Consider the following 22919-nt stretch of genomic DNA (forward strand, 5'->3'; position numbering starts at 1 on the left):
ACAGATTCAATCAATACCAAGTGTGTTTGTAAATTAAAAAGGAGAGATTTTAATGATGCAAATGAGCTAAAAGTAGGCTACAGAACACAATTAAATGCATGATGTAGGCTAGCCCACACATAAACACACTCAAGGACGTTAAAAATTTAAATAGGCTGGGTAGCGACTGATTAAAGACTTTAAAGGTAGAGTTGGTTGGTGGTACAGAACTTGAAAATTGCGAGTACCGAGTAGAGTGTTGCGTATGGTAGCTTGAAGCTACACGTTTTCGTCTGACTTTCTTCAGGAGCTATCGTCAGAATCAAATAAGCCTAAAAGTGGTCAAGTATGTATAACTTAGTAAAAAAAAAAAACGAAACGCAAATTTAGCTAATCAGAGAAAAATTCCAAATTAACGAAGTTTTAAGACAAACGAATTCTTTTTGGCGGCATAAGATTGGATCGATAGTGTTTATAAAGATTGCTTCCAGTGCTGCGAGAAACGGCTATTAGCAAGAATTGAAAACACTTCTAGTCTGAAGTTCGAAGCACAATCTTTATTATCCAGCAGGTGCCCCATGGCAGAGCTTCTAGATATAGCCTACTTTTGTCATTTACAGTTTTGCAAGCACGATTTGGTTGAGTTCTTGTATTGATTCTTTCTCTAATTCTTTTCGTGACGTGTTGTTTGATTCGTTCCTCCAAGCATTGGGTCGTGCCGCTCGTGCGGCCTACGTGGCGACTCACAGTGGCACTTAAAGTTACTACTAAATGCCTTCTTCGTTAATTTAGAATTATTGTGATTAGCCAAATTTACATTTCGTTATTTTTCTTCTATAAATACTTTACCACTTTTAGGCTCATTTTATTCTGACGATAACTCCCGAAGAGAGTCACTCAGACAAAATTCTGCAGCTTCGAGCTACCATGAACATTTGAACAACATCTACTCGCAATTTTGAAGTTATGCTGCCCTGACCGCTAACAGCAAGGTACAGAATGCAAGAAAATTTTTCATAATTGCTTAATTCAATGTTGTCTTTACATAGGACAGCAAACGTTTTGTGACTACCAGCATTTAGAATAATTCATTAACACGAAGCATTTTGTCATCTTGTTGGTACGATTACTGGAGTCACTTAGACATTGCACAGTGGCACTTAAAAAATTCTGTAAAAAAACACATCGAATGCAAGATACTGAAGGGTGTACAACAACGTTTCTCAGCCTGTGGTCCACTGACCCGACAAAGGAACCAATAGCGAGTTTTAAGTGAGTCCGTACATTAATTGACTTAAGGAAAAAATGCCACCATTAATAAATATTATCACTTAACATTTTCCGGTTAGAATCTTGTTTTGGGGTTCTCCAAAACTTGATTATCTTTTGGCAGGGGGTCAGTGACCACAAAAAGATTGTGAATCGATGGTTTATGATGAAGCAAACTTTTCTATTATTCCATACCATGCTTTAAAATAAGAAAAATGAACCTGGGTTTAGTTTACACATATCATGAAAATGTACATCATCTGAATTTTTAAGTAAACATTATAAATATTCATACAGTGGATAAACCTAACATATTGAATTTAAGGATCAATTCTTCAACCTTGGATAAAGCGAATGTTGCATAGATTTCAAAAAGATATAAGCGACCTTTCTACACAAACCATGCCAGTGAGCGGCTTTAAATTTGACCGGAGGCTGTTCGACTGTTCGTTATTAGCCAAAATCGCTAATACAAGTTGATAGGTTTAGTAGTAGTTAATAAATATAGTCTTTGTGTACCGGTACTACTTAATTGATTTTGAGCTACTTTTATGCTAACGTTACGGTACAAATAATAGACTCAATTTTGGCACTTGTGCTGGAAATCCAAAGGGTCTGGCAACACTGGTAATAGGAAAGATTTGCCACTTTTTAACATAATATAGAAGTTTTGCAGTGATTTGAGGTTCAGCGATCACAATTCGGCTATTTGTATTCTTAAAATTATTATTTCAAAAGGATATAAAGTAAATTTAGCTTAAAATTCAAAATCGAAATTACATGGCCTCCGATCCGCATGTTCGTAACGCTGTGTACATAGATCACTCTGATATAGGCTATAGCCTAACACAAAAGTGCTCTTTGCAAAAAAATTAGCTGCAAACAAAACAATTTGTGGAACTTTATTAAATGCGTTGATGAGCCTACTTCAACTACAATAAATATTTATAACGATTCAACTGCGCGTACAAAAATTAAACAAATAAGTGTTTGGGTGACATCTGCTGAGATTGGAAAAACCTAGAACATCACACAAGTCAGGCGAAAGAGAAATTGAAAAAAAAATAATCGGGAAAAAATGATGGTTTGCGAAAATGAGAGAACTTGTATACCTGGGACTGGTATATAAGTCCCCCCCCACCCCCCTTGGTAACTCATGACAAAGACAGGACTCCATGGACATGGCTCTTTCGCCTTAGTTGTGTGATGTTCTAGGCGTTACCGCTGAGATTGATCGTGTCATTTTAACTAACAATACATGTTGGATTGCTAATGCTCTACTGCTCACACAAATCATTGTAATAAAAAGAAAAAAAGCGATAAAAATTTCAAGATTAGACTACAACTTGTGAAAACCATAGACAGACAAAGCAAAGTAACTTCAACGGGTTTAACATATTTTATTAAAATAAATTAAACGTTAAAATACGTTTAAATTATGTTATATTTTTTGTGTAATAAAATATGTTAAACCCGTTGAAGATAATTTGTTTTGTCTGTCTATGGCTCAACAAAGCGAATTATATCAACTAAATCTTTATGAACTAGTAAAATCTCAAGTGCAGTACTAGTTCAGGCCCTTAGGGGAATCTTTAGGCTAAACGTGTTACACGTTGTTTTTTTTGCATATTTTTGCAGTTGGTCAACCCAACTTTGATTTTAGTGGGTGCCGCAACTTTTTGGGTCACGTGATCACCCCCAAATCGGGGATTTCCCCAGAAATCACGTTTCAGCTCTTTTTACGTCATTTTTGTGCAATTACATATTTGATTTTTGTATATTTTAACTTAAAAAGCACATACAAATAAGTGAGACAAAATAAACACAAAATAATTTTACTGATGACGTCATTGTGACGTCATCACATATATTTTTTGCTTTTTTAACCTATTTTGGTCGTTTGCTGTTGGATTTAGTTGGAGTACCGGTTACTAAAACCATTTCACAATTCCTAAAAGTAGTTTCGTCATGATTGCATCTTTTATGACGTCATCATTACATTATTAAAACTAGACAACTTCAAATTCAGGAACCAAAGGTAAGTTTATTCCGAAAAAAGCGATCAAATACTCTCATTATAAGTTTTGCAAATGCTTAAAATTTTACAATTGCAAGCAATAACAATAATTCCAGTACAGTATGACGCAATAACGACGTCATCAAGGGAATAACCAGAAGAGCAGCTACCAGGGGTGAATTTCCCTTTTGGTCATGCCACTTTAAAATTTAAAATAATATGTAGGCCTAATTATGATCTACAAATCAAATTAATACACGACCCCAGATGATGTAATGTCAGAGTCTTAACACTGTTAATTCAAGATGAAAAAACTAGCGGTTTTCGATGTTAAATTTCTACCATACGTAGTTTGATGTTAAAAAAATTCGTGTACGACAAGTTTTTTCAAGTTACAAGATAGAGTTTAGAAAGTCAAAAGCATTTCTTGAATGATCAGTGTGGATTGGAGATGAAACGTCAATGTGGATTGAAGATGAAACATCAGAGAGGATTGGATATTTTGTGGTCGAATTGCATGTTTCGTACTCGCATGAACAAAGACTTGTGCATTTTATGGATTTTTTCTTACAGGAACATCGAGAGCCACAAGTAGACTGACAAAACGGAACAAGTTGATTTGCATCATTATGCTTCCAACCCCAAGCTAAAGGAGAAGGTAGTTGCTGAACATTTACGAGGCTTAATTTCCGTATTTCAGCTTGGTGTATCGATCTGCGTGTATGTTGCATCAGAGCAGCTGACGTTGGTTGCAGCTTTTCAATAGTGCAACCATTGGTAAACATCATATAACGGCATTCGTCTACATCCGTGATAGTAGGACCATTGCCTAAAGAGCTATGACATACTTTTGTACGTCATTTATAGAACTAGGTGAGCTTGAGAAATTCAGAGAGTTAAATAAGCCACACATTGCGGTAAGATTAAGCTTCCAACAATCCCAAGCCTTTTTTTCCAAAGACGAAACAGTATCACAGATTGTGATAGTATAAAACAAAGGTAAAGAAGCGCAAATCATCGGAGATTGAGGTGAAGATGAAACAATATCATGGATTGGAATGAAGCGAGTTTTTTCTCCCAACTCCAAATTCAACCCATAGTTTACAGATTTCTAACTTGTCAAAACACGAAATTGCAATAACTACCACATCAGTATCTACTGTTTTGACTATGGCATCGGATTTTCCATGTTTCACATGGAGAAACATACGGGTGTCTGCCTCTTCGTGATCACATGGGGAAACCTCAGACATGTCCAATGTTTGATTGTTAAGAGCTGTATCTAACGATGTTACAACAATCGTAAACAAGTTTGGATCGACTGAAGTTATCACAGCTTGTTGACCCAGTTGATATCACGCAGTTTTGTTGCTGTCATTTCCCAAAAGCTCAGGCCAGTTGAGAGGAAGACGAGTATTACTTGTGACAGCCACGTAACATCCAGACCCTGTTTCTTGCAGAGGATAAGCCTCAAATAGCTACTGCCATCACAGAACATGCCAGCAGTGTGATGTCAGCCGATTATGAAGTAGTGAAAGAATCTGCCTCGAAAACCGATCACTACGTCTTTGATGGAGGGTTCTTGTTGCATCGAGTGCCATGGAAACTGGAGACAGTTATGGGTCTATTGCACAGTCGTACGCAGATTTTACCATTCGTCATTATCGCTTAGCAACGGTGGTCTTTGATGGATATGGTGGTCCGTCTATCAAAGACAATACCCATCAAAGACGCGGCATGAACGTCCACCCGGTTGTTCACTTTACTGTAGACACCCAGTTCATTGGAAAGAAGGAGCAGTTCTTGCCTCGAGCTTCCAACAAGGAAGGATTCATTTCTGCTCAACTGAGGAATAGAAGCTGCAATGTGATGAACGCTCCAGGTGATGCAGATGTTGACATCGTCAAGACGGCAGATGGACAGCCCTCATCGACATAGTACGACTTTAATTGGTGAAGACCCGGACCTTTTAATATTGATACTACGCTATGCTGACACTGACCCAGACATTAAAGACCTCTATTTCCGCTCCGAAAAGGCTTACGCAACCAAGATACACGACATCAACAAACTTAAAGCAATCATCGGACCAAACATAATTATGCTTACAGCTCCTCTTCATTCACCGGTTGTGATTCAATGTCAAGGATATTTGGTATCGGGAAGAAGACGCTTTCAAGAAACTAGTGAAAAGTCAACCAATAATCAAAGAATGTGCAAATTGCTTTATTCTCCCAAATCAGACAGACCACATCATTAAGGATCTTGGAAACAAAGCTATGACCGTTATGTTTGGCAACGATGGCAGTAGTAACCTAGAAACACAGCGATACAATACATTGGTCAAGAAAATGAAAACAGCTAAATCCTTTGTTCACCCTGAACGTTTGCCACCTACATCATCCTTTACCAAATTCCACTGCCTCAGAGTTTACTACCAGATTATGGTCAGGATGGGTAGGCTACTGACGATGGTATGGATGCTCTAGACTGGGAATGGAAAGTAGACAATAATCAGATGGTTCCAATCATGACGGACATGAAAGCTGCCCCGGACAACTTACTGAAAATGATCACTGCAATTGCGAATCGTGTTCACCTCACTGTAGTTGCCGGAGATATGTGCTACCATACCATGCTGGATGTGGACCATGCCAAACTGGTTCATGTGTCCATACAGCAATCACATAATTACAGACGATGACAGCGATGAGCATTAGTAATACTTGATCCATGTGCTTTCTTTACGCTGATTATGTCAAGAGTCTACATGACCACATCGTATGAGCTCTTTATGCCTGCTCAGTTAACCCAAATATATATAGAAATTTACCGGGTTTATTAATAAACAATACATTGTTATTGTACATTTTTAATTGTTTTGGCAGCCATCTTGGATTGCCATATTGAATTTATAGGCTATCAGATAATTTAACAATTCTGAGAATGGTCTCATTGACTTCACAAGGTATAAAAACCTAGATATAGACACCAAAACTACACGTTTTGGTCATATGATAACCTAGTTATGGTCAATTTACTGTTATTTTAATGGTTTGGCGGCCATCTTGGTTTGCCATATTGAATTTATAGGCTATCAGATAATTCAACAATTCTGAGAATAGTCTCATTGACTTCACAGGGTATAAAAACCTAGATATAGACACCAAAACTACATGTTTTGGTCATATGATGACCGAGTTATGGTCAATTTACTATGTTATTTTAATGGTTTAGCGGCCATCTTGGATTGCCATATTGAATTTATAGGCTATCAGATGAATTAACAATTCTGAGAATGGTTTCATTGACTTTACAGGGTATAAAAACCTAGATATAGACACCAAAACTACATGTTTTGGTCATAGGATGACCGAGTTATGGTCAATTTACTGTTATTTTAATGGTTTGGTGGCCATCTTGGATGGCCATATTGAATTTATAGGCTATCAGATAATTCAACAATTCTGAGAATAGTCTCATTGACTTCACAGGGTATAAAAACCTAGATATAGACACCAAAACTACATGTTTTGGTCATATGATGACCGAGTTATGGTCAATTTACTGTTTTGTTCAATGGTTTGGCGGCCATCTTGGAAGCTATCTTGAAAATAACCACTTTCCGGAAGTTAGATTCCTTAAGATTTTGAATATGTTAGTACTGACACTCAATACTAATCAAATCAGTTGAAAAACCATTGGTAACTTATTGTAACCAAAAAAGTAACACCAACAACAAATAAGCGACTACAATAAGAAAAAAACAAGCAAAAAATTAATACATGACGTCACAATGACGTCATTAATAACATAATTTTGTGTGATTTTTATCTCGTGTATTTTGTAGTGGCAGTCAGTCCAAATATAAAAAAATAACGTATCTAATTGCATAAAAATGCCGTGAAAAGAGCTCAAAATTTACTTGGGGGAAATTCCCGATTTGGGGGTGATCACGTGACCCAAAAAGTTGCGGCACCCACTAAAATTGAAGTTAGATTCATCAACTACAAAAAAATGCAAAAAAACAACGTGTAACACGTTTAGCCTAAAGATGCTCATTTTTGCCCCTAAGGGCCTGCACTATACCAGGGGTTGGATAATTATGTTTTGAAGAGAAAACATAGCAAGCCAACAAGGGCGGTTTGGAACGTTCATAGGGATTTAATTCAGTAACGACATTCCGAATAAAGCATAAGTTTACTACGAAGTTTTCGCAAAAAATTCTTCCACATAGAAGTTGATTCGCAACAAAGTCAATTGAAATTTTGCAGAAAGGAAGTTAACGTCAGGCCAGAATTTTGTTTCTAACACCAGAAAATTCTAAAATTAAGAAATTTTCGAAGAGCACACTGCAAGACAGTGGACAATAGTGATGCAAGCCGCGCCGTGCCGCGTACGCGGCCGCTTTTGACTTTTTCGCCGCGTGCCGCGCCGCGTGGAAAATTGAAATGACAAAGCCGCGCCGCTTGCCGCGTAAACTTTCAAAAAATTAAACTTTCGTAAACGTAAACTTTCGACTTTTCAGGAAAATCAGTTATGAAACTCAAATTTAAATTGGAAACACAGATCAGTTTTTATTCCCTTTGGAAACCCTAAGCTGGAAAGCTATGCAAATGGCTTGCAGTTGACAGGGTTTTGGGGCTGGCTTGTCAGTGAAGCTGTACGAATCTTTTTGGTTAATAGCCTAGCTGATAAGCTCAGCTCCCAGGCTATAGGCCTAGCGCAACTACCGCATTAGCTACAATAACAGTTAGCCCAGTGAGTTCAGGCTATAAGTTTTACTCTTGTGTGTGTAGTTCATATACCTAGCCACTGACATTAAAATTGCATTATTGCTTACAAAAAGTGTTCAAAAGTCCTGATACTGGATCCAGGAACATTGTATTTGTCTTTGTTTGTTGTCACGATTTCTTTCTATCTCTTACCAGGAAAAAGACTTGGAAAGGTTCAATGACGTAGTTTAATGAGTCAAACCGAAAAGCAGTCAATTAAATGTCGAATAATTCTACTAGTGAAATGATAATCTGACTTCTTGAAGAACTTTAACGAACGGCTTCTCAAATAACTCTAATTTCTGCATCAACTACCAATCCACAACTCATAGCACAACTCTCATAATCAACTCATAATAATCACCATAATAATAATAATACATTACACAAACTACACCACTATTTATATAGTTGGTTGTTCAGTCCAGTAACTTCGAGAAGGTGACGTAGTGTTGCATCACACGAACTCATCGTCGGTCACGTAGCATTGAGCGGCATAAACAAGCAAGTTCAAAGAAATCTAAAGAATGTCACGTAGGGGTAGAGGACTGTTACATAATACAGATTTCGTAATCAGAGGTCCATTCGTAAACAACCTTGTGACATCATGACAAACGATATTGGCAATTGTGAAAACAACAGAACGTTCCAGATACAGAATGATCTAGAATTACGTTGCAGAACAACGACTTCACAATTAGAGGTTACTACTGGTCATTGACCGATAATAACATACCGCTCAAGAATTCCATAATGAAAACAGCACATTCTGTCAAGACGCAAAGCAGCCCGACGCGAGGCTTTGCACATTGATTGTGACATTTGTATTATGTCGTAGAACTTAGATGCATTGCTGATAAGAGAATATAATCTGGTTAGCCTAGCCAATTAATGCACAACTGTACTGGTACCGTACCGCAGGTTACCAGTTATACGCCATGGGTGCTTTTTGCTACAATTGACTTTCTAAAAAATAACGCGTTAAAATATTCTTTAAAATTTTTGTAATTTGCGGTATGCGGAGCAGTGTCAAAGTTCCAGATAAATTGCGGTGTGCGGATAGATGAGTCAGTTGCGGTGTGCGGATAGAAATTTTGGGTTTGCTGCATCTCTAGTGGACAAGGTTTGTGGTGTTTCTGGATAATTTCCTGCATAACATTTTTGTTTCAAATTCAAATGAAACTTCTTAAATTTTGAATCAAAACATTAACAACCACAAGACTAAGACATTTTATATTGAAACATGAGTTGAAATAATGCAAAATAGTGTTTTTGGAATTAATTTTCCAATCATTGTTTTTTTTACAGCACCGACGTAATATTTTCAGTAAAAACTGTGCCGTAACCCAAGAGCAGTACTTCTTACCGTAGTTAGCAAAATTGGTCTTTTTGTATTGATACATTCACGCTGCAAATGAGGAAATACGGAGAAATTTCGCTTACTTGGTTAGCATCCTTCCAAAAAGTAAAGCCTTCTGACTATCTTGCAATAACACCACGGTCTGTATATAGTGTATATACAAGACAATACGGTGTCTTGGATGAATAGTAACTGAGACAATCTGATTAAATGCTAGCATCATGCACTATGCAGTAAATCATGTAGCTTTTTGTGCAAATCTTGTGACATAATTTCCGGGCTATTCAAGACCTCATGACACTTACACTTCGCATCTTCTAGCTTGGCTTCATTCTTTCCATGATAGGCAGCTCTCATGTAATTGTAGACAGCCCAACAGTGAACATTGAAGCGCGGCTTGAACTTTTCACATTCCTCAAAGTATTGCCTGAAGCAATCCATAGATTTCTCAAAGTCTTTTTTGCCGGCATAATATTTGGCACAGCAAATTAAGCACATGATTGCATTCGATTTGCTGTCCAAATGCTTGCATGCTAGTTTTATCAAGTCTTCACATGCTTTGTCAGCTTTATCAGTAAGGCTTTGATCGGGGTTGAGTTTCAGAAGCCTCCCATAACTTCGAACCAAGCTTCGAAGCACAATCAGTCGAGTGCTCGTATTTGAAGGGCCATCAACTTCCTTCAACAATCCGTTTTCATACATTGGAGGTAACGAATCTGAAAGTTGCTCTGAAAGTGCTGCCTCACACATCTTATAACATCCATTAAACTCTTTGTATTCTTCTTTTGTCTGACAAGTATTGGAATACTTCCACCGGTGATGGCGAGACGTTCAGCAAGTAAAGACTTGCTTGACATTTCCTTGCACTCTCTTGATATGCACCGTGAAGGAGATGAAAACCAGATGCATTTTTCATATTCGCATGCGAGATCATTTTCAGCATATAAAATAACACGACTCCAGCTGTGTAAGATAGAAGCCATTCGTTCTGCTAAAAAAAGATCTCGGAGTTTTTTATCAGGTAGAAACACTTCACAACCTTGCAGTTGTCGAAGCACTTTACCACTATCTGTCCATGATGTGATGGACTTTAAAACTGCATCAAAGTTACCTGAACTTCTTGATTTCAGAAAGTCAAGCTCTTCTTTATCTACAGGCATTGGCAATTTGGAATAGTATTTCAATATGAAGTTGTCTGGAAGATTTGTAGCTAAGTTTTTGGATTCTTGAACCACATATTGAGCCACAGTGTTGTCTTCCTGCTCTGGATCAATTAAAGAAAATAGCCTTTTTTCTTCTTTTTTTCTCCACAGCTTGCGAAGAGCTGCTTCAAAATATTTATTGCTCATACTTCCATGAACAGGTGATTCTGCCAACATAATGGCAGCCGTTGTTTCATACAGATGGCTTACAAGAGCTGAAAGCAAAAAAGAATCTTCACCAGCAAATAGTTTATCATCTTTTTCAACATTCTCCAGCAGTGACTGCACGTGCCTACGTAATCGGAACATCTTGGTTTGGTTTTCTTTTTTTCTTTAATCTTTAGTTAGCAATCCAGACATGACTATAATAGCACTTTTCAATGGTTGAAAATTGGAAGCTTGCTGCATACTAGCTGCCTTCAGTCGAAACGAGTTGACGACGACTTCATGAAAAGTAACTTCGTCTTTATCTGTCACAGTACACATGTCATGCTCTGTTAACTTGGTAACAAGCTGTCCTTTGTCTTCCTTCAAACGCACCATTTTGACAACCTTTTCACGTAAATGACGAAAACAACCCATGATCAAAAGTTTAGGAATTCGATCATAATGAAAGTACGACAAGCACGACAAAACCTTCCACTGCAGATTAACTCTCGGTTCGTCTGTTGCTTGAAAAGGCAGAGTAAGAGCTTGAAACACATGCTCAGCACTTTCCCCGTAATCAGCCAAAATCTTTTTCGTTTCACTTTCTTGTATTTCCAATTCATTTTCTTCAACAAGTTCCAAGTAGTCTGTGTAACTTATTTGAGAATTTTTGCAATGTGCTCTTGCAGTCCAAGTGGAACGCCACTAAATCTTTGAAAAACTTTATCAGCTGCTTTCATGTCATCATCATCATCCGTATCAGGACATAAATAATCTACAGCCTCATCTCTACTGAAGCCTTTCACATGCTCCATTTTAACAAACTTTAAGCCAAGTATTTCGTCATCTGATAAAACTACTGACTTCACACGAGACGTAATATACACATGAAGAACAGCTTCAGCTTTTGGGCCATCTTGCAAAAATCGGAAAAAATCTTGCAAAATCTTCTTGCAATCTCCTCCAGAATCTTCAATGATGATCAAGACCGGGACGTCACAACGAAACAAAACAGCAGCCAAAGAGCAGGCTAGGTCCTTATGAATGGATCTTACTATGGATTGATACTTATCATCACTTTGTATGTATGAATTTCTTCGAAGTTCTTTCGCTAATTCTTCTAACTCTTGCTTAACATCATGGCCACTGTCGTTACACTGGATATGCCATTTTATACATTGATCAGAAGTTTTCTTAAAAGAGAATTCCTTAGCCAATTTGCGAACAATTTGCGATTTACCACTTCCAGCTATTCCATGACAAAGCAGGACAAGGATAGAAACATTTTCAGATTTCTCGAGTATTTTCTGATATGTTCCGGTATCTTTTAGATTACTGATGGGTTGACGAAATCGATGGATAGGAGATGATGACAGCTTTGAATTCTCAGACAAAGCAGCTTCAGATTGTTGACTGCTACCTCCTGCCAGAACTCTGCTTTTGCAGTGGAATTCGAAAACGCATTCAGCATTCAAATTCAATGAAATTCACACGTGCGAATACATGGAACGAAGTTCCTTCTTTAATTAAAAAGACTGATACAAAGTCACTTTTTCTTTATAAACTAAAACAACATTTAAGCAAAACGAATACGCAATAGAAAGAAAGCGTAAAAAGGCTTTCTTGCATTCTTGTGACAATTTTAGTGGAAATCCGAAATAAAAAGATTAGGCCTTCCTAACAATAATGTTGACTGCTTGTGCTGTACTTTATGTTTGTAAATAGGCTATTAACAGCATACGCAACAACCAACACGACACCGTCGCAAAAAGGGATGAGAGCTTCATCAACACCATCATCTACCAGCTCATCCATTCTATCACCCACTAAGACAAGAAACAATAACTTAAACTGGATCTCAAACCTCAATCGTCGTAGGCTACTGTGTGATGTTCTCTTTCTATGGTCAGACTGCTTAATGCGAAAAGCGATTCAGCATTAAATTATCTTTCTAATGCGGTATAAAAGATCAAATTTTAGACGATTTCGAATTTTTGGCCTATGGGAGCTGCTGCCATTATAGAAAAAAAAATGGCCAAAACTCACTATTCCCAAAGAGGAATCATGGGGATTTTTTTTGGTGACTCCACATCACCAATCGAACCTCCTGACAAAACTTCAGCTTAATGTTATTTTTTTTCCGGGTCAAATCATTCAGCGACTGGACTATTAGTCTATTACCCATCCTAGGCACCCAACCCGCTGAGCTACGACGTAAAAGAGCCATGATTTCTCTCGCTCGCCGCACTCTGGACCACGACCATCACCTCCATGCAACATTCAAGCGACCACCACCTATCAAGCAGAGGCTGAAATCAAGACGCTCCTTTGTGTCTGCCGCACAACTACTTAAGAACACAGAAGAACCTGGTTTAAGTGCAAAACACTGGACGAACCACATGAGGAACACGGAGTGGACCACACCTCCACGCTCCGTGACTTCATAACCGACGCTGATCCCCGTCCACCGGGGATGTCCCTCACAAAGCTTGCGTGAGTCAGGCTTAACCGCCTGCAAACTGGAGTCGGCCGCTTTCGTTTGGACATGCACAAGTGGGGCCTGGCTCATTCACCAGAATGTGAGTGTGGTGCCACTGCACAGACTGCAGACCATGTCATCCACCACTGCCTAACTCACCGGCCTCCACATGGTGCGCATGGTCTGAGGGTAGTGGACGACGAGACTGTTGAGTGGCTGATGATTTCCTGCCCTCCAATCTAGCCTGGAAAGATCTGCTTATACGCCGATGATGACCAAAAACAAGAAATCAAAATTTAATGAATATAGAGTATTTTTTGTTTTGCTTATAATAAACTGAGCAAGTATAGCATTCAATAAGGCGTGAAAAAACATACAAATTCAAGCTAAGAACAATGTTATGGTAACAGTTTTCTTGTGGCTGGAGGAATGACTATTTTTTCGAAAAAACTGATAAAGACCGTTTGCCCCATTGCCATTAGCCGTTTTTCTCGACCTTTCTCTATAAAAAAAAAAACACAGTTTGATAGAGTTATTGGTTCAATTCCCCTCGTTTCTGTCCTGCAAGATCGCAGTAGCCTAGTAGCCCTACAGGGTAGGCTCTACCTTAATGCAACAAAAGCACAAGATTGCTCTCTCCAAGAAATGGGAAAACAACAATGAAACTGGCTAATATTCTTTGCGAGTTACAATTCCGCCCAATCCACTGTAACGCTTGAGAGTTCATAAATATTTTGCTGAAGCCAACAGATTTATCGTCGCAGTAAAATATAAATTTTCAAGACAAAATAATGGCAAGGCAAGCAAGTAGTCAATTATGCTGTAAAGAACAATTGGTACAGCCGTCTTTTTGTAAAACAAACAGTAATCCATTAAGAGAAAATGCAGTTCTTTGTCAACACATTTGTTTTGGGCTGCTCATCTGGTAGCACTGTCTTTATAACGGAATCCAAAACGTACAAAGACGTCATTTACTCCACAGAATACTTTTTCGATACACCTTCAAAAGAATAAGTTTTAGTGAGTTAACGGATTGAAAATTGAGTAACACCAGACACTAAACATTTCAGTTACAGCATAACACATTCTTCTAGTGTGTAGGCCAGGGATATCTACAACTACGGGATTGCTAACTAGAAAATATCTATGACAGGAGCGGGCCGACGTCAAAATCACCACATTGTGAAGATACGATGCAATCAGGAGGCACTCAGTCAGTGGCGTAGCCAGGAATTTTGAAAGGGGGGGGGGGTTGACGGCCGGCGGGCGAAGCCCGACGTTGTCTTCGCGAAAGGCGACACCCAGCGGCGGGGGGCCTGGGGGAACTCCCCCAGAAAAATTACTTTGAATTTGGTGCGTTCTGAGAGCATTTTCAACAAAAATGTTGGTATAAATATTCCTGTAAAATGGTGCTGTCCAGTGGCATAGCAAAAGGATAAGATCATGTTTTCTTGGGCATTTTTCGGTAATAAAGCTAAGTCTCTATGTTTTTTCCTTGTTAATTCCTGGCTGAGATATTTGAGTGTTTGGTATTGGCAAAACTCGCTCTTGTGACGTCACACGCGTGCCAAAGGGGGGGTTGTAACCCCCTAAACCCCCTTTGGCAACGCCACTGCACTCAGTCATCTATGTACAAGTACAAAAGTGTATGGCATGTTGCCATCAGGCTAAAGAAAGCTCTACCACAAACGTTAATTATGAATACGGTAAGCAATAAGAGAAAACAAAATGGGTATGCATCGTAATCGTAACAGGAGTCATAAATTCAAATTAAAACGTGTGCAGTAGATATGAAGCAATAAAACAGATAGTTTTCTTTTAGTTACACAAAATAAAGCATAAAAATACTACCCTAAAACACAATAGAGCAGTGGCGTGGTTGGAATAGCGAATACAGTAAAGACGTATAATAACCAAGCACACACAGACATTAGTGCCAAAATAAGCGTTGACAGTGACTAGCTCGTCTGCAGACTACTGATAACCGAGGAGCCTGAAAGGTGTGATAATATTGCGTAAATTCCAACTTTCATGAGCCAAACACCTGAAAGCATTCTCGCTAATGTGGATATAATGCTAGCTAAGCAAGAGCCGAAAAAGTACCGGCATCGACTGAAATCAGCTTTGAAAAGTACTTCAGTACTCCATACTTGGCTCAAAATGTATTGTTGGTACCAGTAGCGGTATCGGAAAAGTACTTCCCACCTTTAATCGCAATGAATTATAACATTATGCACAAATAATACTGGATAGAAGTCTGGTGACAATCATACGCATTATACATATAGTGTGAAAAAAATGAAAATACAAGTTCAATACAAATGACATGTGAAGATATGTAAGCATATTTCCTACAACTTAAAATTAGCTGCTACTAGAAGCTTTTGATGTTAGTTTTCTGATTTTTCGAAGCAGTTTAGGTTGTGGTGTATCAACAGTTGGTTGACTGTTAAAACGTTTAAGCTGATTTTTTGAAAAACAATTAAAAGCACATTGCACAATTAAGTCAAAATTACAATGCCCAGTAGAACATTTTGTATTTAGTAAACTAACAAGAATCTTTGATGAGCATAGCATCTTTTTGATTGCATCAACAAAGGCACGCTGATGACTGTTTAAAGATAAAAACTTTCTCATCATAGAAGGATCATTAATGATGGCCTGATAACACTGAGCAGCCAGTACAGTTGTCCCAAAGCAAAATTCAAACGGTTCACATAAACCTCCTCGGTTAGCCATTTCAAACAGATGCTTATGCTCATTTGGGATGGAGCTCTTCAAATCAGGCTCATCATCTCCCTTTATTAGCAACTCCTTGCAAGCACAGCACTTCGTGCGGCGTACAATGCTGCGTGCAATGTATCCGCTGACATAGTAGGCAATAGCAGCATCCGATTCTGACATATCCTCTAATACAATACCAAGAAAAAAGTCTGCAAGCCAAACTTGCTCTTCATTAACTTCACTACCATCGTCATCATTAGAAAAAATGTCAGAAATTCTTGAGGCTGCCAACAGAGTTTGCTGCTGTAGCAAACTTAAGCAACGTATTTTCTTTTCAGCCAAAAGCAGCTGCTTGACGGAAATAAAGAAATTGCCGCCATTGACCTGTATACAAAAAATGAAACTCAATATATGTAACGCATTAAAAGCAACACCAGCGAATCCTTAGCAAACCATACAGTGATCTCTGTATATATAGTGATCTAATATACAGTGATCTAATAATACTAGTACAGAATAATATAAACTGACCTGCCTATACCAGCCAAAGCGGCCTTCAATAGGATCCGACATAACCTTGCCTGAAAGCAGATAATCAAAACCATGATTGGTTTGAAGGTAGGTGGCAAGTTCAACTACTGCTCCCATGGACTGAATGCAAGCTGTGAATGTCTCGTTGGAAAGCCCAGCCGTTCCACAAACACGCCATTCTTCAAAAATTTTTGTTGCTTCTTTCAAAAAAAGCAACCCAACATGATTTGTCTCATGGCTGATGCTTAATGGAATGAACATAGGATCTCTTTTCTTCTCTCCTGAACAAAGTACCAAAATTTTATAGGGTTATACATAGGCTCAGCTTATCTGCACTATAGTGCTTGTTTCTTTGACCTCCATAGACTGTACATACCTTTAAAACAAGTTTTAACAGACATTACTTTCCAAATGTTGGTGACAAAATTGATATATCGAGCAGTTTCTGAAAATGCTGAACAAGCTGTGCTGTAATGTTCCAAGCCACGAACAGTTGATTCATTGAAAACACCTGCATGCCAAAAAATAACTAGTCAATAGTCACACAAAAATACTAGTAAAGCATTGGCATGAACACAAACACACACCTTGCACATGAATACATAAAATTTATTACCAGCTATATAGCTATACGGTAGCTTGAACATAACAAATTTACGCTATGCTGATGATTCTGTTCTGTTGGCTGAATCACAAGAAGATCTTCAAGAAATAGTGGACAATGTTAACTCAATTGCCAATTGGTAAAAAATTTAATATGAAAATTAACGCTAAAAAGACCAAATCAATGATAATCTCAAAATCATCAGACACTCCAGTACTCCAAATTATAATTGACAATGAAATTATACAAAAAGTAAAATCTTTTTCCTATCTTGGACATTTAATAACTGAAGATGGGAGGTGTGACCATGGAATTTTGAGACGGATAGAAATTGCAAGAACTACATTTGGAAAAAAGAAAAAATATTTTAACCAATCAACGTTTAAAATTACCAATTCGTCTCAGGATCTTAAAATGCTATATCTGGTCAACCCTATTATACAATTTGCACTTGATTACATGTTCTTCAAGTTTTTGAAGAAGTTACATTGAATGCATTTTCTACCAAGTTGTACATTTGTACAATAATGCATTTATAAGAACACTAACCAAACACCTACTGAGAGCATGTAGTGGAGATGTCCGTGAAATGCTGCTTGGATTTAATGAGGATTTCTTCAGTTTGTGAGCAACCTTTAATGCCTTGTCTTCTTCCATAGCATACAGGCGAGACAAATGATGAAATTCTGCAATACATGACTGACCAAGCAGGTGCTCATGGCCAGTACAAGGGAGATGCATCCTTTTCCTTTTTACAAAATTGTTGTAAATATTCTTCAGGTTATGAGTAAAATAAAAAAATAAAAACAGTTTTTCCTCTTTTCTCAATGGATGCTCTATGCTGTGCGAAAGCTTTCCACCACACAGATCAACAAACAATTTCCTATAAAACAAAAAGTACAGCTTAAAGTGGTGAAAATGGTATATACAGCAATAGATGTCACTTTGTTTTTAAACAATATTTATAAAAAGTTGCAAAAGCAACAGGCAAAAATTTGAGTTTTTATTTCATTGAGATCTAAGAGACTATCGAGCATATGAGAATGAAAGCATAATAAAATATTTTATTTAAACAATTATATGAACAGCTTACGCAGTAAGTACCCAAACAAACTACCGGTACTATGATGTAATTAGAAAAATGTTATCTTACCTGTTACAGACATGATTGTCTGCAGATACAGCAACTACAAAAAAGATATCATTGAGTGCAAGCATCACACGTTCAAACCAACTCTTCAACAAATTAGTGTCAAGTTTTTCTACAGAAATGAGACAAACAACATCTTTGTACTTTCCACTTATTGATTGGACCATAAATGTCAATACAGTTTTTGCAGGCTGACCTTCTTCAGTTAAACCAATGAAAGAGCCACTAGTATATTCAACACGCTGAGCAGTATACACTTCGTCCATCATTAAAACGACAATTCGTTCCCGTTGAGATAATTCAGATGTTCGTAATCTTAAATATTCCAAATCCAGTTTTGCAAAGTCAACAGTCATTCCAGTAGAAAGCTGACGAAGACGGCTTCGACAAGGCAATACAAAAAAATTTCGTAGTTTTTTATAAAGGGATGAACTGGTCAGTTGCCATAAAAATGCAGTAGTGATAGTATTGGTGGAATAGCGACGAGCATTTTTTGGTACTTGGAGTAAAGATATTTGTTCTACAATAAATTTTAATAAAGGCACACATGTGTTTTCATTGCAAATGGTCAAATCTATGGATGCACATTGCTCTAGACATGATGCAGCTAACTCCAACAACTGAGTATGACTTATACTATCAAATGACTTGCTGCATAGTGATTTATAATAATAATAATGGAGTTGCAAGCACAGCAGTGCTTTTTCACCTTCATAACTTACGTAGCAATATTAAATAAATAAAAAAAAAACGAAATAGAATACCAACAAGGAAGTCATAAACAAGAGACAAAATACCAAGAAAAACGAGTCAATACTACCTAGATGATACATATCTTATTTAAGGCACAGCATAACACTAAAATCAAACAAAAACACCTGGGGCTGGAGACACCATATAAGATAGAATATAACTGTCAGTAGAGATAGGTATACAATACATCATACAATAATGGGCTACATACGTTATATACTGTACAAGTTACAAGATGTACTGAATGTCAACATTAGTGGAGGCGGCCAGTACTTGCAAAATATGACTACCCAATTGGGTCAAATTTAACTTCTCTATTTCGCCAGTGGTGATCCAGTCTTGCTTTGAAGCTGTTTAAACTAGGTGCTGTGACAATTTGCTCGGGTAACTTATTCCATTCATTTACGATCCGATTCGGAAAAAAATTTCTTCGCTTTGTTGTTTTGAAGGTACTGACTTTTAATTTAAATTTGTGACCTCGAGTGTTGTGGACACCTTCATGTAAGGAAAAAATTTCTTTTTCATTAACATCATAAAAATTTTGAAGATACTTGAAAGTTTGAATCATGTCATTTCGGAGTCTTCTAAATGTTAGTGTTGGTAGGTCTAGTCTTTTTAGTCTTTCATCGTAAGGCAGGTCATGGAGACATGGGACAAGTTTTGTTGCTCGGCGCTGCACACTTTCTAAAGATACAATGTTGTATTTGAGGTATGGGTGCCAAATGGTGTTGTTGTATTCTAGTTTGGGTCGTATTAATGTTTTGAACAGGATAAGAAACATCTTTATATCGAGAAATGTAAATAATCTCTTGATTAATCCAACAAGCCTGTTTGCACCAGATACTACCGATTGAATGTGGGTGTTGAAGGTTAAATTGTTGTCAAAAATCACTCCAAGGTCTTTTTCATTCTCAATGCATTTGAGGACTGTAGATGTTCCACTGGTATTTTTAAATTTATAATCAAAGCTGGGTGTGTGCTTCCCAATAGACATTGTGGTGCACTTTTTTGGATGAAATTTCAATTTCCATTTCTTTCCCCATGCAACAAGTTTATCTAAATCGCATTGCAAGGACAGGCAGTCATTTATGGACTTAACATTTTTATAGATTTTTGTGTCATCTGCAAACATCTTCACAGTGGTTTTCATGTCATTTGGCAGATCATTAATGTAGCACAGAAATAAAATGGGTCCGAGAACACTCCCTTGGGGAACACCACTCTTTACTGGAGTCCAAGTGGAGAATGCACCTTTAATTGTGACTCTTTGTTGTCTCTCTTGCAGGAAGTTTTCAATCCAATGCAGGAGTGATGCTTCTACACCATATGCTTTCAATTTTGCTACTAATCTCTTGTGTGGGACAGTATCAAATGCTTTCATAATATCAACAAATACACAATGCACACCTGAACCAGAATCTATCGCTCTTGTCCAATCATCTAGGACTTCAATATGTTGAGTCAAGCACGATCTTTGACCCCTGAAGCCATGCTGATCCTTTGAGAAAAGATCATTTGCCTGCATGTGTTGTACTAAATGGTTCCTGACAGAAGTTTCCAAGAGTTTGCATACAATGGGGGTAAGACTGATCGGTCGATAATTAAGAGCAGAGTGCCGGTTTCCTTTTTTGAAGACAGCAGTGACCTTTGCTTCTTTCCATGTTGTTGGTAACTTTGATGTTGCAAGAGATCGGTTGAAGATTTTTTGCAGTGGATATTTAATTTCTGAATGAGCCTCTTTTAACAATCTTGGATGGATTTCATCCGGTCCCATAGCCTTGTTACTGTCAAGAGACAGTAATAACTTGTCGACATCTTCAACAGATTGGTGGAGTTTCTCCATGGGCACAGGAACAGGAACACATACTGGTTGTGGGATTTTATCATCTTCTTCTTCTGTGAATACAGATGCAAAAGCACTGTTTAGAGCATTAGCAATTTCAGTATCGTCAGTTGCTCTTCCATCTGGTGTGTCAATTTCCGAAACTTTTTCTTGATGACTCGTCATACTCTTGACATGTTTCCAGAATGCTTTTGGATTTTCCTGCATGTTCACAACCAGGTTCTTTTCAATGTTTTTTACAGAATTTCGTATGAGACTTGTACATTGATTTCTAATTTGACTGTATTTCCGAAATTCTTCTCTGGTTCCAGTGCTTTTCCAGATTGTGTATTGTTTTCGTTTTTCTTTCACTTTCTTCAGAATGGCACTGTTCATCCATTTACACTCATATTGGGGATGATTGAGGACCTGTGATTTTGGGATAAAACTATTTCTTGCTTCCAAGATTTTGTTTTTAAATTTCTCCCACATTTCTTCGACATCCCGGCTATCTTCGAGCAGTAGATCCCACTTGACCTTCTTGAGAGATTCCCTTACACCATTGTAGTCTCCTTTTCCGTATTGAAAGAATTGTTTATAATTGTTGTGTCTCCAGATAGGTTTTTCAATGTTTACAATAATCTCAATGGAGCAATGATCACTTTTGCCAATAGGAGGTCCAATTTCTACACTACATATTAGGGTGCACCAGGAGCCCCGACCATGCAATTTTTATTTCTTCTAGTGTTAGGCTATATGAATTAGAATGTGTAGTAAAATATCATTTAATTCTTCCAACGTTTAGGTATGCCACACAGAGCATAAAGATTGATCCAGTACAGGCCCTGCAGGGTTGCCACTTAGCAGATTTTATTGGAAAATTTGAGAAATTTAGCAGAATTTTAAGCTGTTTAGCAGCGAAATTTTGAGTTGGCAGAATTCTTAAGTTTGGCAGTTTCACAAAACTCATAAGATTAGTTGAATTCCATTGAATTTATGACAAAATTGTGGTTCTATCTTGTTGTTTGTGAAATAAATGGTGTTTATGTTTCGGTTGTAATCATTTGCTTTTAACAAAGTAACTGTGACATCTCAAAATGGAATACATATTACTTTATTTTAGGGGGTTTCATTTCAGTTTTTCTTAGGGGTAAACTAAGCATAATTGGTTTGGCAGATTAAAGATGATTTTGCCAGATTTTTGGACACTGTTTTGCAGAACATCAAATTTAAATCTGGCAACCCTGATCCAGTAACATGTGTGCAATTAAATTGCTAGGTGCTCACTGCTCAGATAAACTGTAATAAGGTAATATCGCTGATTTTCGTTGTTATATAGTGCAAAATAGGATAGGTTCAGGTATGGTAGATAATATTATGTGCCATGTTCATTTTATTTATCATACAGTAGAACTCGGTTAATCCGGATTCGATTTGACCGGCGATTCCATCCGGATTAGGCGAAGATCCGGATTAACCGATGACGGTTCTATCAAGCCTGACGTTACCTAGATAGAAGGGTATCGGTAAAAATCACCGAAATTGAACGCATTAGTGTCGTCATCTGCCAATTCCTAGACGCGCGATCACCATATTAGCGACCCAGTGATAGAGTTCTTTTGAAATGCAGTAACCTATGCATGTAAAACGATTGTATTTGTAGACTCTGCGTCTAACGCAAAAACACACTGGCAAAAGTTATATCTTCAGACATGCGTGTAGGAATAATCTGTAGTCACTCAAAACTTTTGAAAACAGTTACGGAAGACGAGTTTCTTTGGAAAACTTACAAAAAATCAAACAAAGTCTTCTATTGGAAAAACATCACCGACATACCGCCGAAAATTCCACCGACATCTTTTCAAGTTACAGTACGAGTTTGGGCATTTGCGCAGGAATTTTGCGTTAGGAGGGATTACTGTTCATGAAAAGAAGAAATCCGCAATAATTTATTGCGTCACATTAACGGAACAATAGATAAGAAATTTCTTGCAATAAGCCACGTTACGTTTTAGCATAAAATGGCAAAACTGTCTGGAAAATCCGGATAAAGCGATAAAGAAAGCGCAACTTTTGTCCGGAATAGGCGAAGATCCGGATTAAATAA

At 37.7% G+C, this 22919-nt stretch overlaps 2 protein-coding genes across 5 annotated transcripts in view; both read right to left on the minus strand.

The window, feature by feature from the left end:
* LOC145784772 (semaphorin-3B-like) overlaps window positions 1-22919 on the minus strand; it is a 166282-nt gene that overhangs the window by 14822 nt on the left and 128541 nt on the right. The window contains exon 20 of one of the 4 annotated variants that reach the window (XM_082596623.1): window positions 13511-14228. The exons of the other annotated variants lie outside the window; for them this stretch is intronic. Coding sequence (XP_082452749.1) covers window positions 14200-14228 — 29 coding nt within the window. The 3' untranslated portion in view covers window positions 13511-14199. Of the gene's footprint in view, window positions 1-13510; window positions 14229-22919 lie in introns of those variants that run through there. 4 annotated transcript variants of the gene reach the window in all.
* Window positions 14252-17806, minus strand: LOC145784774 (uncharacterized). Its single transcript, XM_082596626.1, has 4 exons — window positions 17648-17806; window positions 16860-16994; window positions 16484-16764; window positions 14252-16336 (listed from the first exon to the last, which is right to left on the minus strand). The coding sequence occupies exons 1-4, from the start codon at window positions 17742-17744 to the stop codon at window positions 15593-15595; spliced, it is 1257 nt and encodes a 418-aa protein (XP_082452752.1). The 5' UTR covers window positions 17745-17806; the 3' UTR covers window positions 14252-15592.

The sequence above is a fragment of the Aplidium turbinatum genome, chromosome 15 (assembly GCF_918807975.1).
Source record: "Aplidium turbinatum chromosome 15, kaAplTurb1.1, whole genome shotgun sequence".
Taxonomy (NCBI): Eukaryota; Metazoa; Chordata; class Ascidiacea; order Aplousobranchia; family Polyclinidae; genus Aplidium; species Aplidium turbinatum.

Coding starts and splice junctions, on each gene's coding strand:
- LOC145784774 (XM_082596626.1), bottom strand. CDS start 17,744: ATGGAAGAAGACAAGGCATTAAAGGTTGCTCACAAACTGAAGAAATCC. Junction 16,765..16,859: donor TGTTAAAACTTGTTTTAAAG/GTATGTACAGTC, acceptor TACTTTGTTCAG/GAGAGAAGAAAAGAGATCCT. Junction 16,337..16,483: donor GCTTTGGCTGGTATAGGCAG/GTCAGTTTATAT, acceptor TTTTGTATACAG/GTCAATGGCGGCAATTTCTT.